Source organism: Hyposmocoma kahamanoa, unplaced genomic scaffold (assembly GCF_003589595.1).
Source record: "Hyposmocoma kahamanoa isolate Upper Pololo Valley unplaced genomic scaffold, ASM358959v1 102, whole genome shotgun sequence".
NCBI lineage: Eukaryota > Metazoa > Arthropoda > Insecta > Lepidoptera > Cosmopterigidae > Hyposmocoma > Hyposmocoma kahamanoa.
In genome coordinates this window covers 1,671,904-1,694,009 of record NW_020653337.1, presented here as the reverse complement: position 1 = coordinate 1,694,009, position 22,106 = coordinate 1,671,904, and the positions used below count along the sequence as shown (strand labels likewise).

General features: G+C 38.0%; 1 protein-coding gene across 1 annotated transcript; it reads left to right on the top strand.

Annotated features, from left to right (window-relative positions):
• The first annotated feature begins 176 nt into the window (after positions 1 to 176).
• LOC113232686 (calcium channel flower) lies at positions 177 to 22,100 on the top strand. Its single transcript, XM_026467462.1, has 5 exons — positions 177 to 245; positions 376 to 496; positions 8,324 to 8,531; positions 12,341 to 12,451; positions 17,254 to 22,100. Exons 1-5 carry the CDS (start codon positions 177 to 179, stop codon positions 17,381 to 17,383), a joined length of 639 nt encoding a protein of 212 aa, XP_026323247.1. The 3' UTR covers positions 17,384 to 22,100.
• Positions 22,101 to 22,106: the final 6 nt, after the last annotated feature.

Below are 22,106 nucleotides of genomic sequence, written 5' to 3'. Positions count from 1 at the left end.
TATCGAAACGTATCTACTTCCACATTTTGTTTTCAATGTCTTTATAATTTTCCTAAAATGATTTTTACTTTGTTCTAACGAGTTCACAAATAAAAATTACAAATAAGCAGGCAAAAAAATCAACTGCTTTCAAAAGTTACTGTTAAAAATTACCATAAATTATAGTATCCGTAAAAATGACGCCGACGATGATGACTCGACATTGGTTTGACATTGGTTCAATGAAAACAACTCAACTCACAGTTGTTGGTCAACTTTGACAAGTGACAGGGCAGTGAATTGATTTTCTGCAGAAATGGTAAAAATAATTCGAAATTATTAAATTAACAGTATTCCTTCTATGTTAGGAGTGTAATATGAGCGTAATTGTTGCAGTCGTTGACGGACAAGCTTACGTCGTTGATGTCCCGGCCGGGGGGCGATAATGTCCAGAAAGATGACGTCCCTTGGTGGATGCGCTACGCTGGACGGGGGTTGGGGACGGTTGGAAGCTTCCGTACGTATAATTTATTCCGTTACGAGACTCTAGAACTCGACCCTATTATATGGTCCATTTTTGGCATATTATAAGCTAATGCCTTGGTGATGATTACCATTATCTTATCAGTGATGACTCCAGTCTCTGGCTCCATTAACTTGGACGGGTAATTGAAATTAATGCCTTTGTTTACATAGTGCAATTGGTACCAGTTTAAGTGTAGAATTTATTTTAAATATTTTTCATACATGTATAAAATTTGTCTTTCCATATGTGTACTTAGATTTTTGAAGGATCCATCTGTCAGTCTAAATTACATTTGAACAGCATCATTTTTATAGTATTCATGTGTTTGTATTAAGCTTTGTATGTCCAGTACAGTGTAATTAAACTGATAAAAAAATGTCCAATTACCATCTTAAACGTTTACCGTCATATTGTGTTTGTTTGCTCATTATTTATCTACTTCATTATTATTTCACAGTATTATCAGCAATGCTGAAGTCTTTCTGGTCCTCTCATAGCTCATTTGCAAACAGAGATCATTACTCTTTTTAACCATTTTTTATGAATATATTTTTTTAATAATTAAAATATGAGCCCTCAAATGCTACAAATATAACAATAACATATAAATATGGATGGTTCCTGATGGGACGAACATGTCGCGCATCTGGTAGTAGGCGACACGCCTGTCTGTAACAGTTGCATTGCTGCTCAGAGTTTTCAGTCGCAAAGACCTGAGGGGCACTGCCAGTGTGCCCGTCACCCTGAGACGGATGCACAAGTTTCATTGACCAGTCCCATATGCCTGTAATTTTTCCCTTTAAAACCGGAACACAGTAATGCTCACATAATTGTTTGACAGCAGAAATAGGTAAGGTGGCTGTATTTCCCTGCAAAGGGTTCATCCTTTCACAAGGAGAATTCTAAATAACATAGCATCTTAAATAAAAGGAAGGCCATGAAATTTAACATTTAGTTTGAAATTTTGGTCAGGAAAATGAATAGCCCTTTCTCTGACTTTACCACATTCATGACAGCTGACATTATCACTTGAACAAAGGAAGAAAACAATCCTTATGATTCAGGCTTTCTATCAGTATTGTAAAATTACTGGTGTTTTTTTTCACATGTGGCATGTTTGGGGGATTATTTAAAAATCTTTGAATCCAGTTTGAAGTGTTTTTAAAATCTCAATAAAACTTTCTTTCATTGAAATTTAGCTCAGGTCGTGTAGCAAGAGGTACTTTATAAATATAACCTGGGGTTATCTTCATAACTAGATATTCATTGTGTTTTTCACATATTCACTTATGGAGGCTACTTCTAGATCTGTCAAGATGTTGTTCTTTTCCTATCCTATTTTTTAAAACACATTCTAAATACAAATCTATATTCACTCAGCCAGTACTTCTACTCATAGAGTAGAGCCTAGACTACAGTACTTAAGTTACTCTCCCTCCAGGTGGCATAGTCGTGGAAGGCTCTTTATACATATACTTTGTTATATTAAGATTATAAGCAGGTGCAGAAAAAAGATCACCTTATTGTCTCAACAGAGTTATTTATTTTGTTTCACTTAGTGGGTATTGACCTCACTTTCTGTTTATGAATTTGTTTACAGACATGAACTAAACTAAATGACATGAGGAAAATGGCAATAAAGAGCATAAATTAGAACGTAGCATTATTCAGTCTAACCTCTCGATTCAGAAGCAACGGTTCTCCAATTAGGCTCATCATCATCATATCAGCCGGAAGACGTCCACTGCTGAACATAGGTCCCCCCAAAGATTTCCAGACTAACCGATCGGACGCGACGTGAATCCATCGGTTAGTTAGTTTTCTACCCGGCCGGAAATCGCAGAGATGGCGACTAGGGAATGCAAATTCGCAATATATTTGAAATCCGGATTTCGAAAACGGATTTTGAAGCGAATCCGGGCAATCCGCTCGGAAAACTATAACAATTCAATGTATTTGCGATTTACACGAAAAAAATTCATGCTTTACTATAGTATCAATCAAATTGTAATCTAATCTTCGATAGGTAATAGGGATCCATACATAACACAATATAAGCAGTCTCTAACGAAATTATGCATACGATTTATCTGTCATAAAACATTCCAATTCTGGAATTCAATCTTATTAAAGAAGGTAGATAAAAATTAATAAATATTAAATATTTCAATTTCTTATAACAGAAAAAATACAAAAACAAAAAAATAGTTTAACAAAATCACCACTTAGTAACTGTCAAAAAAAAAATTGTTTTATCATTAAACCTGTTGAGGATTCTGTTGCATGAAATTCCAAAATTTTTTTTTATTATTTATTTATTTATTTGATTATAGACGAGCAGCTTTCGCTGATAAGTCTAAATAAGAGTGTTGAATTAATATGTTTTAGATTCAGTTCACTTTTTTAGCACAAATTCACTCTTTCGTAGCCAGTTGTCGAGCTTGTTTTTGGGCGCATTAACAGAGACAGCAGAAACAACATCTTCCGGTAGCATGTTCCAATTATGCACCATTCTGTTGCTGAATTAAATGTGTGCAGCAGGTGTTTTGAAAAGAGCACGAACTAGATTGAGATGGTGACCACATTTTTTTTTATAATACTAAGTGACGGGTTGAACTGGTCGTGTCGCCTGGTGGGAAGCGACACGCCTGTTCCTAACAGTTGCAGTGCCACTCAGACCTTTAAATCACAAAGATCTGAGGGGCATTGCCACCCCGCCCTATACCCCGAGACATAAGTTGACAAGTCTCATGTGTCTGTAATTTCACCAGCACCCTTACCCTTCCAAACCGGAACGCAGTAATGTTTACATTACTGCTTGGCGGCAGAAATAGTGGTGGCAGTACTTCCCTGGTCGAACTCTTACACAAGGAGCTCTACTGCTACTAAAATTTGATGATTGAAGTTTTCTTTAAAAAAAGTTTTGTACGTCTGGTAGATCGTACTGACACATCAGAATTTATAAGTCTCGATGACGTCACTATGAAGGCGTCTTTCTTCCAGAGTAGCAAGGCGCGTATTAACGCGCAGTCTTTCCTGATAGGATTTGCGACCAAGAGCCTGCGGCATTTCCGTTGCCTTCCTTTGAACGTTTTCAAGAAGATTTGGGTCTTTTTGGAAATAAGGGCTCCTGACTTGATATCCATATTTCAGCAGTGGCCGTATTTATTAATTAAATATTATTTATTATAATTATTAATACAAAGATCGAACACTTAGAAAAAAATCCTTCGATCCGGATCCGAACCGACGTCTTCTTGCATACCGTGCCAGACGCTATACCAAGTAAGCCACGGAACGAACCAGCGGACCTCACGAATTTTTCTATGGAGTCGAAGGATTTTTTCTGAGTCTTTCGATCTTTGTATTATAACAAACTAGTGGAATAATTTCATATAAAAATAATTTAATATCAATTCAATAAAATTTAAATACAATGAATAGCGACATCTCTAGCCGTGGCAGGTAGCTTCAAAGGTATCTAACTGAGTAATGAAATGACATAGATCTCTCATAGATGGCGCTACGGCTACAAAGTCGTCGAAAAACCAGATACAAAGATACGACCCAAGCACATAAAAATTTAGTTTACTAAAGCCTCATAGTATATTCAACGTTTGCCAAATTGCGCTATTAGTATCTTATTTGTGTTACTCAGTGATAACAGACTGATAGCATTTATTTCCTCGCTTCATAAACATTCTTTGCATCTCTTTGTAGATTATAATTATTACGCGTCGTGTTTCTATATGTAGCCTCGGAAATTTCCCTCTTATTTAAATAAATAACGCACTCACTAATAGCCGAACTAAGGAAACCCAGTGTCGCGGGTGCCATGGACACACACATAGACAACCACAAATTTCACCCAAACTCACGAGAGAAATTAATGTAGGCCATACAAATGTTTCTCCAGACCCGCGAATCGAACCTGAGAGCTCTGCGTGACAGTTAAATGGGGACCGTTCGGCCACTGAGGCAATTACAGGCACATGGGACTTGTTAACTTATGTCTCAGGGTGACGTGGGCTGTGGTAGTGCCCCTCTTTGCGATTTGTAGCTCTGATTGGCACTCCAACAGTTAAGGATAGGCGTGACGCTTACTGCCAGGCGCACAACTTGTTCGCTCTATCACTTGGTATTAGAAAAGAAATATCATCAAAAGATAATACAAGGCTGCAAATTCGCACCTATGTGACGTCTCGGCGGGACGTTCAAGGTTGTATTGAGTGTGGGCTGTCATATGCAGTGTGCATGCAACTAGCTTTCGCTATTCGGGGTCTTTTGTCGGGATACTTTTGTGGTAACAACTGTTCTGTTCATTTGCGTGGCAGACTAGTATGGTAACCGTTTGGCCACCGAGGCAATTAAATTTATGTTCTGTACCAGTATGTGTCCTCATTCTAATTGCGTCATCCAATTTTATGACGTCAGACACGTTTACTTACGTACTTGTAGAAAAACCACAAAAACTATTTCTCAATAATAATAATAATAATGTATTCTCTCCACAAACATAACAACTGAACATGAACAAAAGAAAGATAGACAAAAATAGTGTTTATATTATGTTTGCAAAAGACCTAAACTAAGCATAAGCTTGTAATATAGGATACCAGGTCTCTCACCACAGACAACTTTCTCTTTCTCTTAATACTATGATTGCAGAGGTTAAAATTAAGTTTAATATTAAGGTTATACAATAGTGAAAAAGAAAAGAAAATTTAAATGTATGAACTAACTAAACTAACAATACAGTTTGTGAACTATGTGTGGGTGTGTGTGCGTGTGTGGTGTGTGTGTTGTGTGGGTGGTCTCAAACAGACGTAATGTGAGGTGCGAAGGGAATGAATTGCCAAAAATAACAGATCAATTGTGTATTCTTTTCGCAGATACCGTTTCTTTACTTTTTAAATGTCCCAATAATAATCTTTCAGAACTAGTCGAAATTTTAATACTATTTATCTGTGGCTCTCTGTGGATCGTGACTTAGCAACAAATAATAAAAAAAAACTGAATTAAATCAATTCAAACCATACCAAAAGGAAAAAATACATTTGAAATCAGTAACAACTAAGGGCGCGTTCCCACTATGTCGTGACGACACAATACAGTCGTGCAATTTGAAGTGTCGTGGCTTGTATATTTAAATGAAGTTGTCTACGTTACGACACGATTAACTGTCGTTCATGATTTTTTGTAGTTACGACGACAGACTGTCGTGACAATGGGAAGAGCTAAAACGATAGTCGTACAACGATAAATGAAACGGCACGATAAAAATATGACGACATTTAATCGCCGCTTCAAACGATTCTGTCGTGCAAACGACAAGATGGCTGCCGTGAACCGATAAATTGTCGTCACGATCTAGTGGGAACAGGTCTAAAGTAGAAAAATGTAAACAAAAATGTAAAAACATAAACGAATGACGAATGGCACGATATTGATTGAAGAAGAGAAAGTGGAACAAGTGAAAGAGTTTGTGTATTAGGGTTCTATGTTTATGTGAGATATTGAAAGAAGAGTGAACGGAGGGAATCAGGAGAATGGTGCCTTGCATACCTTCATAGGCAGCCAGAAGGTGTCTAAAAAGGCACGATTGGTTGTGCATGGGGGGATGCTGATTCCTACCCTTATGTATGGTAGTGAATGTTGGGTTTGGCAGAAGAAGCATGAAAATAGAATTAATGCAGTAGAAATGAGAGCTTTGAGGAGTATGTCTCGAGTGACTCAGATGGATAAATTACGGAACAGTGTGATAAGAGAGCGTTGCGGCGTGGAAGAAGATAGAAGATATAGTGACAAAGATAGAGAAAGGGATGCCTAGATGGTTCGAACATGTAGAGAGAATGAATGAAAGAATGAATGAGCGGGCAAGTTGGTATGGGCCGACCAAGGAGAACTTATCATGACCAAATTGAGGCCATCCTAAATAACGGCCAGGTCAAGAGTACCCTTAACCGACGAGCGTGTATGAAAGCATTGATGCGTGTTGATGAGGCGAAATATGTGTGTCAGGACCGTAGCAAGTGGAAGAACGTTGTCTCTGCCTACCCCGATGGGAAAAAGGCGTGAAGTATATGTATGTATGTAAAAACATAAAATACCAAATTATCACAGTTTATCTATACACTATCACTATTATATAAAATGTAACGCAGAAGTAGAGTGTGCCCAGTCAGCCTATTACGCCTATGCGTTTGCTTGGCTCCTGTATTTTGTTATGGGGTCACAGTACTGACAAGATCTTTTCATTATACAAGAAAATTGTATTCGCATATTCATGATATTCGACCCAGAAATGGCTGCAAACCAATTTTTATAAAGGAACATATACTCACTTCCTTATATATATTTAATTAAAACAATAAATTTGGTAACCAAAAATATTACTAGTTTTGAATTTGTTAAAAGTGCGCCGAAATACATATTTAGTCTTACCAATACCCCGTATCGAAATATCCCACATTATAGAGCAGGTAAAATCTATAACAAATTGCCAACACACTAAAAACAACAGAAAGAAAGTCCACATATTGCAATAAAAACAAATTAAACATGCTATTTATTTATAAAATATTCATTAACTCAGTTGATGAATATTTTGAAGATGACTCTAAATAATATTGCTTCCCTTATGTAACTATTTACTTGTATTGAAATTGTATTATTAATTTTAGCTTATAAGAATTATTATCATTTGTTATTCTCTTAGAGTGGTTACTCACTGCGGCGTTTCTGAAACGCGCGATTACATCGCTACACTTTCGAAATGCACGACTGCATTGATACAAACGCGCGACTACATCGACACAAGCGCGCGATTCTATCGATGCAATCGCCTGCAATCGATTAATGGCGAAACGCTCGAAGTTGTCCGAGAATATGTCTACCTCGGGCAAACCCTGCAACTAGGCAGAGACAACTTCGAGCGTGAAATAGCTAGGAGAGTGCAGCCGGGCTGGGCAGCATTTGGGAAACTGCGTTATGTCTTCTCGTCACCACTCCCGCAGTGCCTGAAAACCAGGGTTTACAACCAATGCGTCCTACTGGTCATGACTTACGGAACCGAGACGTGGAATATGACAGTGAAACTGACTCACAAACTACAAGTCGCTCAGCGGGTTATGGAAAGGTCTATGCTGGGTATCTCGTTAAGAGACAAAGTCCGGAACGAAGTTATCCGACTATAGTAGTGGACATCGTCCAGAAATGTAGCAAGCTGAAATGGCAGTGGGCTGGCCACACTTGTCGCAGGACCGATTTGCGACGGAGTAGACGGTTTCTCGAGCGGAGACCACGTCTCGGCAAACGTAACGTAGGGCGTCCCCCTGCAAGATGAACCAACGATCTGAAGAAGATCGCGGGTAGTGGTTGGATGCGGAAAACGGGTGATCGGGCACTATGGCGTACAGTTGGGGAGGCTTATGTCCAGAAGTGGATTGCAATAGGCTGATTGATTGTTTGAATCGCCTGCAAATTCCAAATGTATACAATCGCGCGTTTGTATCGATGCAGTCGCGCGCATGCATCGCTGTCAAAACCCGCCGTGTGTAACCGCTCTTACTGGGTGCATGTAACATTTTAAATGTAACTAAGTAAAATAACTAATAAATTAAAAAAATAATTTGAAATTTACCACGAGTTTTTTCGTGACGAAAAACGTCATCGTGATGAAATCTGCACGTCGAAGGAAGTCACAACCCTCCAACAACCTGTGAAGTCTCCAAAACCCTCGCCTGGGAGGAGTCCCATCAGTGGGACATATAAATGGGTTGATATAGATTTGTATACACATTTTAAATTTGATTCCAGTGGCTATTCTCTTCGGGCTGCTCAACTGCACAGGCATATTCCTGCTGCAAGCAGGTTGCGTGATAGCCGGCATTTGGCAGATGTTCGCGGGGTTCATCGTGATGGTCTGCGAGGCGCCCTGCTGCTGTTTCTTCATAGACTACGTGCAAACGTTGTCTGATAAAGTGGAGTCACGGCCTTATTGGAATAAGGCCGCTCTTTACATTGGGTGAGTTGTAGATTAAAGAATAATTTCCTATTGCACCATAGAGTATATAACCAGAAATAGAGACGAAATAAGGCCCATCCAGCCCTGGCAACTCATCAGGTAAATGGACCTTATATCACTTTTAAATATCAACTCTCGTATGCGCTGAAATCACAAATTAGAAAACTGAAATAGCACAAACAATTGACCTGTGTGTACGTCTCCGTATATTCCAAAAATATTCTATATTTATTGTAATAAAGATAATATATATAACAATGGCGTGCTCTTCCATTCGGTGGTGTGGGGAAAACAGCAAAATAGCTAATTACAAAACAAACTGAATCAAATTTCATCGGTCATTAAATATTAAATATGTAATTTATAAATTTTCGTCCATTATAGCAAAGGTCAAGTTAAATTGGTCGTTTTGAAGTGAAACAATTGACTACACCCGTCAATTGTTTCGAATTCGGGCTGGCTCTATTTCTGGTTATATACTCGATGACCTGTGCATAGGTTTACACTTATTTAAGATATTGCACACACAAACATAGTTCTAAATAAAATAATTATTATTTATATTACCAAGTGACGGGACGAACAAGCCATGTGCCTGGTGGTAAGCGACACGCCTGTCCATGACACTTGCAGTGCCACTCAGAACTTTAAAACCTCTAAGATCGGATCGGCCACTGCGCCCGTCACACTTAGGATCGTATTCCAGAACTCTACTCAATGCTCAAGTCAGGACTTGAGTATGATTTAAAGCACTAGTAATCATACTCAAGTCCTTGCCACTAGTGTCGTATTTCCAGTGCTTGAAATCATACTCAAGTCCTGACTTGAGCATTAAGTAGAGTTCTGGAATACGACTCTGAGACATAAAATGGCAAGTCCCATGTGCCTGTAATTTCACCAGCACCCCGACATGCTCACATTACTGAGCTATGCTTATACTAACTGCCTCTGTGGCCAAACCTTGTGGTTAACGTCTCACGTCTCATGACGACCTCTGTGGTCAAGTGACGTGAACATCTCTGAGGTCCCAGGTTCAATCACCGACCGGGCCAATGTAGAAACTAACTTTTTTATATTGTGTGGGTGTTTGTGGTACAGTCATTTCCGATTACCATAATACAAGTGCTTTAACGGCCTCCGTGGCCGAACGGTTACCATGCTGGTCTGCAACGCAGAGGCCCCGGGTTCAATACCCGGGCCGTGAGAAATATTTGTGTGGCCTACATTTATTTCTCTTGTGAGTTTTGTGGTTGTCTATGTGTGTGTTTATGGCACCCGCAATACAGGGTTTTTTAAATTAAGATTTGGCTAGGATACAAGTCCTTTGAGCCATGTCTTCGTTTAATTATCGGGATCCTCAATAAATATTTTCCATTGTCGTTCTAGTATACATTAAGTTTGCACTTTATCTTAAATAACTAAGGATCGTATTCCAGAACTCTACTCAATACTCAAGTCAGGACTTGAGTTTTAACTCGAATGTTCTGAATAGCTCGGAAAGCGCCCTTCGATTCGAGAACGATTCGGTTAAGATATCGAAGAGTTCTGATTAGGGGTCCAGTTCTGAGGAGTTTCCAACAAAAAAAGAATCATCAAAATCAGTTCACAAATGGCGGAGTCATTGCGTAAAATACATACAAAAAAACCATAAGCATTCGAGTTAACAATCCTATTTTTGAAGTGGGTTAAAAAGGACAGAAAACCGATAAGTAGGTCTCTTATTGGTAGTTGAGAATTTGAAGCTTCGTTTGCACAATCTCCTGTCGTGCGTTAAAGCAGGTCACCTAAATGCGGCTGTTACATTGCTTACGTACATAAGGCACAATCCACGTATGATACTTACAACAAGCAATTGCACAGACCATGACTAAGCCTCCATTGATAACATTGTGGTAGGTATAATGAGCTCTGTTTCGAAACAATCATCTGTTGATAATAATATGAGTCTCGATTAGTCATATTATAGAAATATTTTTAACATTTTGGATGTCAGATTTGAGATTGTTTATTGTAAACTTTCTTTTTTACTCTTTATTATAGTTCCCACGCGGTCACAGTGCGGATTGCAAATTTCGCATACATCATAAACTTTTTTTAGATAATAAGGTGACGGAACGTAAATTGCAAAGATCTTAGGGGCACTACCACTGCGCCCGTCACCCTGTAATTTCACCAGCACCCTTACCCTTCTAAACCGGAACACAGTAATGCTGACATTAAATAGGTAAGGTGGCAGTACTTCCCTGGACGAACTCATTCACAAGCAGCTCCACTGCTGCTAAAACCTATCCTCATGATTAAATGAAAATAATAAAGGCTGTCCCAAAATTCACGCAAGAAGTATTTTGGTAGAAAACACAGGTTTATAATTAAAAATTATAATTGTTTTATTGATCCATGAAGTACATGGTATAGGGTTATGTGTGGTAAAGCATGTCGGGTAATGGCCGCCACGGCTTTGTTGGCACACTCTTTTCAGAAAATTTTTGGTGACCAATTTGCATAACTGTAGTTGAAACTCGTTGATACAGCGCTCAATTTCCTCCTTCAAGGCGGTGGGTGATACGATAGTGGGTTTGTTGGCATAAATCTTCGTTTTCAAAATACCCTAAAGAAATAAGTCATGATCTGGGCGGCCAATTCCGATTACCAAAACGGGAAATCACACAATCAGGAAATTACATGACGAGGAGTCTTGTTCAAACTTATTGCCATACACATTTTCCTTTGAGGTTTTTTGAAATCGAAGGTTTATGTTAACAAATCCACCACCACACACGCCTTGAAGGTGGAAATTGAGCGCTGTATCAATGTGATTCAGCCACAGTTATGTAAAACGGTCATTGAAATTATCATGAAAAGAGTGCGAATGTGGCAGCAAAGCCGTGTATTGTCGAGCAAAAATTCGACTATGCACTTCACGGATCAATAAAAAAAAATACAATTTTTAATTATAAACCTGTGCTTTCAACCAAAATTACTTTTTGCGTGAATTTCGGGACAGCCATTATTATTTTATTTTAATCGTGAGGATACCTGCACAAATCTGTAGAGCAGTTTATGATATTTGTTCAAGCCTTCTCAGTGGATATCTATTTAATTAACTATTATTATAATATTAATGAAGATAATGTACTTTAATATATTTTATTAATGAAAGGCCGCAGCTTACATTAGGTCAACGTGGTTGTGGACTATGAACCATTACACTGTTAGAGGAGATGTATGTATGTGTGATGTTACGTAGCAGTACAGTTCCTTGTGAAAAGTTCGTCCAGAGAAGTAGTGAAACCAAACATATTGCCTCAGTGGCCGAACGGCTACCGCGCAGAGGTCTCAGGTTCGATTCCCATGCCGGGAGAAATATTTGTATGGCCTACATTTATTTCTCTCGTGAGTTTGGGTGTAATTTGTGGTTGTCTATGTGTGTGTACATGGCACTCGTGACTCAGGGTTTCCCTAGTGCGGGGCTATGTTGAGTGTGTGCTTTATTATTATTTATTTATTTCTGCCGCCAAGCAGTAATCTGAGCATTACTGCGTTCCGGTTTTAAAGGGTAAGTGTGCTTGTGAAATTACAGGCACACGGGACTTGTCACTTTGTCTCGGGGTGACGGGCGCAGTGGCTGTGCCCCTTAAATATTTGCAAGCTCTGAGTGGCACTGCTATAGACAGGTGTGTCGCTTACCTCCAGACGCAGGAGTTGTTCGTCCCCTATCATAAAAAAACTTGGTATCATAAAAAAAGATGTAAAGTCGGTAGGTTAGGTACACAGTCTTTGTATGTCTATGAGATGATGTGATTTTCCAGGGTGTCCTTGCCACCGTTCTTCCTGTGCTTCCTGAGCTTCAGCACGTGGATAGGCAGCGGGCTCATCTTCGCCACCGGCATCATCTACGGCATGATGGCGCTCGGCAAGAAGTCAGTATACACTAACACTTTTTAATATCTAATGGCTGCACTTCACTTGGCTACTTGTATTCGTTATTGGGTGTTTGATGTACTTGGAAAAATATTTGACGTACAGATAAACATGTCTGCACATGGAGTTAAAATAATGATTACATCGAGTACTATACAGGTTGACAGAAAAAACCACTGATCATTTTAAAGGAGCATACTGCATAATGAAAATAAAAAATATGTGTTCGGTTTTTTTCAAATCTTAACAAATAAATAAGTTATGATCTTAAAGTTTTATGAAAAATTGTGAACAATATATTGACACCCGATGATTAGCAGACGCCGTTGCTATAGCAACAAGAACGGTGTGGTGCAGTGGGCGGAGTTAGCTCGCGAGTTCATGTGTTTGGAGTCCCGCCACAACGCAAATTTTAATTCGTTTATAGGGAGTCATATTTGGGCGACTCCGCGGCCGGTTACCTGACACCAGATTGCGCTACACGTTGCCGACAAGTGCAATACGTGTAGATTAGTTGTTTAGTTTATTTTATTGTCATATTATATGACAAGAAAATAAACTAAAAAACGTCGTGCTGGCGCCTATGCGTCTAGACAACTCGGTGTCGATCGCTCACTTTTATTCACTATTTTGAGGTAACCACACGTTAGAAATTATTGGGAAATGTTAACATCAAAACAATGGTGATTTTTTTTGTTTTATTTAACTAATGTGTTCTATTACTGAATGCACAGGGAAAAAAATGGCCAATGATTTTTTTATCACCCCAGAAATAGAGATGAAATGTCATTTAATTTGTTTGAAAGCTATTCTGCCATATCATTACTGTGACAACTGCGCTCTGATTGGCCAGCCCGAATTCGAAACAATTGACGGGTGTCGTCAATTATTTCATTTCAAATCGACCAGTTTAACTTGAGCTTTGCCCCATAGTTGGAGATATTATTTTTATTACAATAAATATAGAATATTTTTGAAATATACGGAGACGTACACACGGGTCAGTTGTTGGCGCTGTACTATTTCAGCTTTCTCATTTGAGATTTCATTGCAAACGAGAGTTTATATTGACTTATTTCGTCTCTATTTCTGGTAATACACTCGATGAATGAATACGACCATAGTGTGGACGGTTTTCTTGCGTATTTGCCTATTTGGTTCCTTTGATGTGCGTCGAGACACCGACCAGCGCACGTTAACGCGAGTTTGGTGTTTGCTGTATTTGTCGAATAGACCAACAAGGCGAATACTTTGTCACACACGCCATCTACACATGGTGATTATTTGCCAAATATATCAAATACAAATAGTCGTGTGAAGTGCTACGATTCTATTACGAAAGTTGGGTGATAGTAAAAAGTTACTAATTCAAGCTTTTTGTAAATAACGCAGCGACATGCCTTTGGATAATGCTTTTTTGAATTTTAGAACCTCTTTCGGTTTAACAGTTCACATCTTGAACTGTATCTCCTGGTGGCAATATCGTTCTATCAACGAAGTTCATAATATTCATATAAGTAAACGAGGTAAATGAAAACTGAGTGGATCGTAAATGATTATCACTAATTACTTACTAACTTTAACGGTTTGCTCTGTGGGCGCTGGATAAAGAGGTCTCGGGTTCGGTTGAAAGCAAGTAGGACAACTTCCGCTTGCTCGGCGCGTAAATGCCTACACATCTTCATTATTATTTTAGTTGTGCCTAAAGGTTGTGAACATAATTTTGAGAAAAATGAGGTATTCATCACAGTGTACGCGTGCTATATTGAAATAACCTTTGTGTAGGTACCTACTTCTTACGTAATGATATGTTTATACCAGTATCGCGGATTGATATCTTGATTATAAAATAGAAATGCTGAACAATTCTGAATTTGAGATACTTTTGTTGAAATCACCGTAAACACAACAATAAACACGTCAATTTGATTGATTTTTTGTAAACACCGATCGACCGCTTCAATTCTATGATTAATGGCACATGCGTCACCCGTGCTATGCAACGCGAGTGCGCCGCGAGATTATGCGCGCGCGTGTGTGTGTAAGGAGGATGCAGTGCGCGCGGCGGGCGTACACGTAAAACACTTACACATAAAAGTCGCGTTGGTACCGTTGTATGGAATTATCATACTTGTCTTATTATTCTATGATATTTAATTAGTGATAATCATTTACTACTAATAACCACGTATGCCTATGGGTGTGTACAGGTCCAGTGAATGCTCCGCAAATGCGCCTGATTGCTAAAGGCTCGCGAGCTGCGCACGTACAATACGTAGTGCAATCTGTTTGCGTGCCGTTCGCGCGCCATACATACTTAACATGTATTTAACTGCACGCATGCAGCACGCGTGCAGTGCTCGTGCAGCGCACATGCAGCGCGTTCGCGGCGCTTTCGTCAGATCTGTACGCACCCTTAAAATCTATAAATCATAAATAAAGAAACGGTAAATTTTTCTCAATTACGATAAAAACATCAGTTGGTGCTTAGAGGAACGATTTATATAAAGTATACGAGTATGCGATTTGGGATGCCTAAGTTATACATATATGCATGTACACAGTTATTCGCAATACGGGAAAATAAAGCGGAACATTAAAAGGTGTTTGATCTCATCGGAACTGGGTAATTACACAGTACATCAATTATCATTTATAAAGTTCATTTACGCGGTTTTGTACGTCAGCACAGAACAGTCGCTCATCATTTGCACTCCGCAAACGATAATGAGACATAATTATAATTCACATTCATAACGGACCGTTACTATTTTTTTTACTTAAAAAAAGAACTATCGAAATTTGAAGAACTCTAGATACAAAACAGTGTACTTCTAAAACTGACCCATGTATAAGCCAACTACTTGTCACTTTTCAATTCATAGAGTCCAAACACGATAGTTCTGATGTAAGTAGTTGAGCAGTTGAGTAGTCTAATATTCAGTCGATAGTCGATGGAATATTTATCAACTGCAATCACTAGCCGCTTGCGGGCAACACATTTACACAATGAACTGTCATTTTTCAAAATGACAAGAGAAATTCAAAAAAGACAGACTATACGATGCCACCAGCAAACATAGACAAAGGCTTCAAACTTCTAACTCCCCTCTTTTTGTGTCGGAGGTTAAACATAACGTCCTATCCCATACTACGCGTACCTACATTGCCATTTCACCATTGAACTAAAACTTTTCGGGGTACTGTACTGACATTGTGTGCTTGTAACTGGGCTAACCAAAGTGTGTGTGTGTGTGACTGCTTTCCCGCTGTTGTACGTGGTCCGCGGCGGTAGGGCGTCGCGGGATGACATGGCGGCCATGGCGGCTGGGGGTGTCACGCCGCCCGGCGGGGCCGCACCGCTCGACCACAGCGCCACCCTCATGGAGGACCCCGACGTCTGGCGCCCAAACTAAAGGCAACATAAATCCTTGCCCCGCTGCATGCTTTAAAACGCTTTAACACCTTAATTGGTCCTACTTACTGCACTATCTCTTTAAACTTGTTTCAAGTACATTTCTTTGTATGGGTGAACTGTGATCCGCCATTCTTTTTTTTTGTCTTGTGGCATACCAAGTTTTCATAATTTTTATGCAGACACGCATGAATTCTCAGGTTAGAGTTCTCTGCTTAACTTTCGTGGTCGTTTTTATTATTTAAGTCGGAAGTATATTGTCATGAAATGTTAAATAATATATCACGATAATATACTCGAATACATAGATAACAAAAATTGCTATGGAGATTAGGTACCGAACCCGAGAGGACCTTATTATTTGTACGCTATACTAATGCGGTCCAATAAAACAACATGAGTCGTAAAATAAAATATACAGGTTGCTAATAAATTGGGTCCGGATACTTTTAGAGCCACTTTACTTACCTCGTTGTAATGACTTTGAAGTAAGATAATCACAATAAATCTATTAGTTTTTTGTTAGTCATGTAGAAACACAGGTTGTGTGTGCACTATGGAATGTCAAGAAATTGAAGCGCGGCAATCTTTCTTATTTATTTTTTCTAACAGTTCTGCGCATTTGCTCGCGAAATGTTTTTCTTTTTTCGCAGTTTTGCACATTGCTCGTGCAATATTGTACAATTGAATATTTTCCCCATACCCTTGACATGATGATATTTGACCTCAATTATCTCAGGCCGTAGGTCGAAACTCAAAATTTGGTTTTCGTCACGATCAGTAGAATTGTATTCTTTTGGTAATTTCCCCAGGAACGGCCGACAAATTCCTCGGGAATGTGCAATTTGAGCGGATACTAAGAAAGCTCTGCTCGCTATGTGCGCTGGGTTACGACAATATTACTAAGTGTTTAATAAGTCGTCAATGTTACCTTTTGAAACCTTTTGTTAATCTTCGCGTCAGTTAAATGCATGTGTGGATAGATTATGTTTGGGAAGAATTAATTAGTTTTTTGTACGAGAAATAAAATTTTAAGAGAAAGAGAAATTTGTTCATTTTAACTTGGTCCTGACGCGAACTGCAACTTTAAAATTATACCTATCGAATTTGTTAGCACCTTATATATAATAATATGATATTATCAATTTTGTATAAAAAACATGTTGTTTTGCGTTCCGTTCTGTTCCTGTCGTTCCGGCTAATATTTTGTTTTCGATACAGCTAGATCTTTTTCAGCGAACGAGCGTATTCTTTTAAATCTTTTAATTTCTTTTTATGCTATCTGTTTTTAGAATTTAGCGTGAATATTTTTATGGCATAGATTGTTTTTAAATTTACGATCTCTTATATTTTTCATATGTAACGTAATCTGTGTGCCACGCGCAGAGGGTCGATCGAAGACATGCGGTCCTCAGCGGGCCTGGAGGCGGGCCTGGGCGCGCCGAGTGCCAAGCCGCGCGCGAACCTCGTCGCCAACGAGCAACCCGTCTCCATCACCATGCCCACCAAGCACTGACCGCTCCTGCCGCCTCGCACGCCTGCGGCATCTACTACAAGCTCCTAACTCCACGGAGTCTCTGCGCGCCTGGTACCCAAAGTGTTATTTTAACTATATACTCAGCCTTTAATGCCCTGTTTTTAACATTAAATCCTGTCAAAGCTACGTGATATCCTTTTTTATAGTGAAGTCTAACTAAGAATAACTCCATGTTATTCGAAAAAAGCAGATACTATTTTCCAATATACAGATTTTCTACCAGCTGCTTTATTCATGGTACTACTGTGTCGCGCATATTTGTGGTTTGGTATTTTTCATTAAGGATTTCTTATTTGAAACAGGGTTTATAATAATTGTACCGTTCTAGTGATGCGATCGGGCTGGAATATAGACACACAACGTACCAAACACTTCGGGTCACCTGGACTCTGCGTCTCACGCGCTAAATCCAGGTGCACCTGTGATGTTATAAAAGAGCAAAAACAGTTTTCTCGGACATTTATTGAAAATGATGAATTTATTGTAAAGTGTTTGTTCGAGATTTTTTTAATCATTTAGCATGCGTGAAAAATGCACATTCGGAGTTTGGGCTGGCTGAAACTTAAAAAAAAGTAGTGTTGCCAATTAAGTGTCCTCCAAGTGTAGTAAAGCGAGTATTGCCAACTTGAATTTTTGTAGAATGATTTTATTACAGTATCATAATCTTCGTAATGAAAATATTTGATTCATTTATAAAGTATCCCTTCAACATAAATAATGGTAGGAAAATATTTTTAGTTTTGATAAAACTTCTGAATAAACAAAAAAGTTTCAGGCCTCGATTTGAAAGTAAACTAGTTAGCGAGTATTAGGTTAACGTTCTTTAATGTAGACGAGGCTGTTAATAGTTAACGTACGTGTATGCCAATCGAAGAATCCATGGCCTGTACATACTACTATCAGTAGTACAGAATTTGGTACAGTTCAGTCACGTTGAGATTGTCATTACGTCATTGTCGTATCGCGGTGCTTCTCGCCTTATGATTGGTCACGTGATGTCGTTGCCATGCGATTGGTTAGTTTAAATTTTGAACAGAATTCTTGATCTACGTCTCCTTTTACGTCCAAATTTTTGTGTGTTTGCGAGCGAATATGAAATTTAACGGTATAGATTTTAAGGCGAAGCTACATTTGTCACGCTTCTGTATCGGGTGTCTAATAGAAGAGTGTATTGTATGACATATCAACCCATACAATTCTTGTAGTTTGTGCAAATATATAAGCCATTGATTCGCTAAGAAGTATGGTGGTGTTCTTGAAGCATCTAGATAAATATGGCTTCATCTTTTAAAGTAGATTGGTATTGGAAAAGACAACACGGCATTTAAGAAGGATTACGATAGAGACTACGCCTCTTCGGAGGGCACATTTTAGGGTTAGATAGCGAAATTTACTTGACATTGATGTAAGGTGTTTATGTTATTACCTTCCCCGTCGTAGCTATACTTTTGTGATATATTTACCTTATCAACTTTGTGAGTTTGACCAGTTAACACAGACATCGTGACTATTGAAGAGAGAGAGAGAGAGATACAAAATTGACAATTAAACAATCGTGGTACCAATTTTCATCCAATATTCTGCGTTAAATGGTCAATAAAAAAAAATGTATATGTATAATATTATCATTCTTTGCTCTACCTAAATGTAATGAAGAAAGTTAGAGATAGTCGTTGGTAACTGAACATATCACGTGCATTCCAGATTGAGCTCCAGGTTTCTGTTTCATCTTATTCTTTACGTTTGTATAAGAGGATTTGTGTCGCTCAGTTAGTCTCTGTGACGAGACTTTATGTCGCGGCTGAAGTAGTACGAGTTATCATTGAACGTCACGGCAGGCGTGGGTGTAAAAAGAATAATAACAAATTGCACTTTCAATAATAAAGTGATGAAAAACGAAAAGTAACATTACTGGGAAATGACAGAATAAATTTAATAGTATAGTTTTTATCGAGGGACTAAAACGAGCCAATATACACCCGAGGTAGTTATTATTCCGAGGGTTTATATTGGCTTTTAATCGTCAGGTGAAAACTTTATTCACTTCGATTGCGAGAAAAAATAAAAATTATTTCAATCGTTTGGCTTTCCAACAAAATCATGAGCCAAAATTCTTAAGTTTTAGCGGTATTTTTTAAACAAAACGCCTTGAATAGCGGTCGCTGTCAATCATGACGTCTTTCGAACGACGCAAGTGCTACGGCGCGAAACTACAATGATCCATACAGAAACGCATTAACGCGAGAAAATAATATGGCGCCACCGTCAATGCGGAAAAGGCACGGAACTAAAACCGAGCGTGGTCTTACAACGTAATATTTTCCTAATGAAAAGGGTCCACACACAAGCACTTTTTTTCTATTGAATTTCCGCAGCGCAGCGATCTTTGTGGAACAGTAGGTTTATTTACTTTGATGAATTATTATAATCTTAAATCATGTTAAATTATAATTATCTTTTTTTGTTTTTGTGATTATCTTAAGCGTTGTTTTAGTTGTAATTATGTATATTGAGATGTTTTGCGAAAGAACTCCACTAGTTTTGTTATGATTATAAAGATCCAACACAGAAAAATTTTCTTGGACCCGATGAGATTGGACTCAAGTACTGGCTGTTTGTGTTTTTCTAGGTCACTCGAAGTAAATTAAAAAACTAGGTACTGTTTCCTTTTTTATTTGTATTTTTTTAGATTAAATGATGCAATTTAGTCTCGCCATGTAAGGCTATATTGACGTACTTTTAAGGCATTTGAAGTGGTGAAAAGAAATTATATACGCTTCTCCAGCCAGAGATGCTAAGGCTATTGTCAAATATGTCTAAATTCTATTTTATATGAAAATAAGACGTATAACTTTTATTACAGTCAAGTTGTACCCAACTAAAAATGTTTCTCCAGTTTTTAATGATAATAAAATAAAAATGCAGTGAGTAAAAGTGCCAGTTGGTTTGTCTATTCATTTCAATTACCAATGAAATAGTTTTTTATAACAACGATTGACTAATTTAGTGGGCACTTTTTTCAATGAACTTGCTATTGAATGTCATCAGAAAAATCTTGTTGAAATTATCCCGTGTGCAGCGCGACATAACTGTGACGTAAACTGTCACCTCACTTAAACGACTCAGTTAAACGGCAGGTCTGTAGACACGTAGGTTTATTTTTTGTCATTTTCCTAAAAGTGTTACCATTTCGAAATTCGTCAATTTAAAAACAAAATGTAAAATTTGCGACCGCTTGACACGCGTTTGTTTAGTTCACTTTATTGTTGAAGGTGTGAAAAGAAAAACTTCACAAACCGTTGAAAGTCACATGAATAATTTGTCAAATATAATCGTTTCCTCTTGACGCTAGTTTTGCAAAATATCAAGAAACATTTTTACAGCAATGTCAATTTGTTGAAATATATGTTATTATTGCAACGTGTATTTATATCAATACGATTATAATTATTACAAATTAGTACTGATCAAGATAACACATATTTTAGAGATATTATTAATATTAGTGAGTTTTGAATCACTGTTTCTCATAAAAAACATATTTTTTTTTGTGTAAAACAGACAAACGCTTGAGCAATATCTCCTCTGATGTTATGTGACGATGTGGATATTGTAATCATACAAAACAATGTTACCATGTCATAAGCATATTAATAGTAGGGGCAGAGGGCCTTGCAAGAGTTCGTCCAGGGAACTACTGCCACCTTACCTAGCTTGCCATGCTGTCAACTTACGTCTTAGTCTGACCTGAGCCGTATCTGGCCCTCAAAGATGGCGATCCGTACACCGACCAAATATGGTCAAGCCATTATTGTAACTAATTGAAAGTTCGTCTTCTTATTCACAATAAAATTTTGTATTCTTCAAAACAATATGGCGTCGCAGCAATAACCAATATGGCGTCCTCGAAACGATATTTTCAATGCAATAATAATGACTCTGAAACAGAATTTAAAAAAACGAAACAGTGATTCAAAAATCTTCTTTTAACATGGACTACACATTTTTAGTGTAGCCTCTAGGCCACGTCGGTGTTATATTAAACTCAGAAAATTGTTCCAACACTTTGTATTTACCAAATAGATATCACTGTTACTGCAGATATTTTTGTAATGTATTTGTTTATAGGTATGCCTGAGTATTATTGCACTTAAGACCCTAGTCTTAGGTAATGCGTTTTCTAGACTAAAACTTTGCTCACATGAGGCAGGGTTTAATAATACAAAAAAAATGGAAAACCAGCGGGGAATGATCTATAGTTACAATTCTATGGCTCGTCGTAAGATAAATGATTTTGTACTTTAAATATCGTACAAAACTGACAGTTATTAAAATCACTATGTAATGTTGCCACGTTTATTGTAATGTGTTTAGTCCAGTTCTCAACCCACTGAAATATAATCAGTTAAAAAATAACGTTACAAGTGTTTATTATTTCATTAAAACTGGGAACTCAATAAACGTCTTCTACTATATGTTATTACCACGCACTTGTATATTAAACTGGACCGCGCACTAACTTAATAAAACGAGCTGAGTGAGAGGGTTCAAAGTAGTAATGCGTCTCTTTCTAATAGGGTGTTCATTCTTGTTTCAGGCAGCCATATTGTTTTTTACTTTTTAGTATTTACAGAAAATGTGGCCGCTTATGGATGACCAAAACTACTAATATATCATAATACAAATTGGTATACATACACAC

Excerpts from the sequence above, each read along its gene's own strand:
- LOC113232686 (XM_026467462.1), top strand. The coding sequence starts at position 177 with ATGACGCCGACGATGATGACTCGACATTGGTTTGACATTGGTTCAATG. Across the intron at positions 497-8,323 it reads GGGGACGGTTGGAAGCTTCC|TGGCTATTCTCTTCGGGCTG; the intron begins GTACGTATAATT and ends ATTTGATTCCAG. Across the intron at positions 12,452-17,253 it reads ATGATGGCGCTCGGCAAGAA|AGGGTCGATCGAAGACATGC; the intron begins GTCAGTATACAC and ends TGCCACGCGCAG.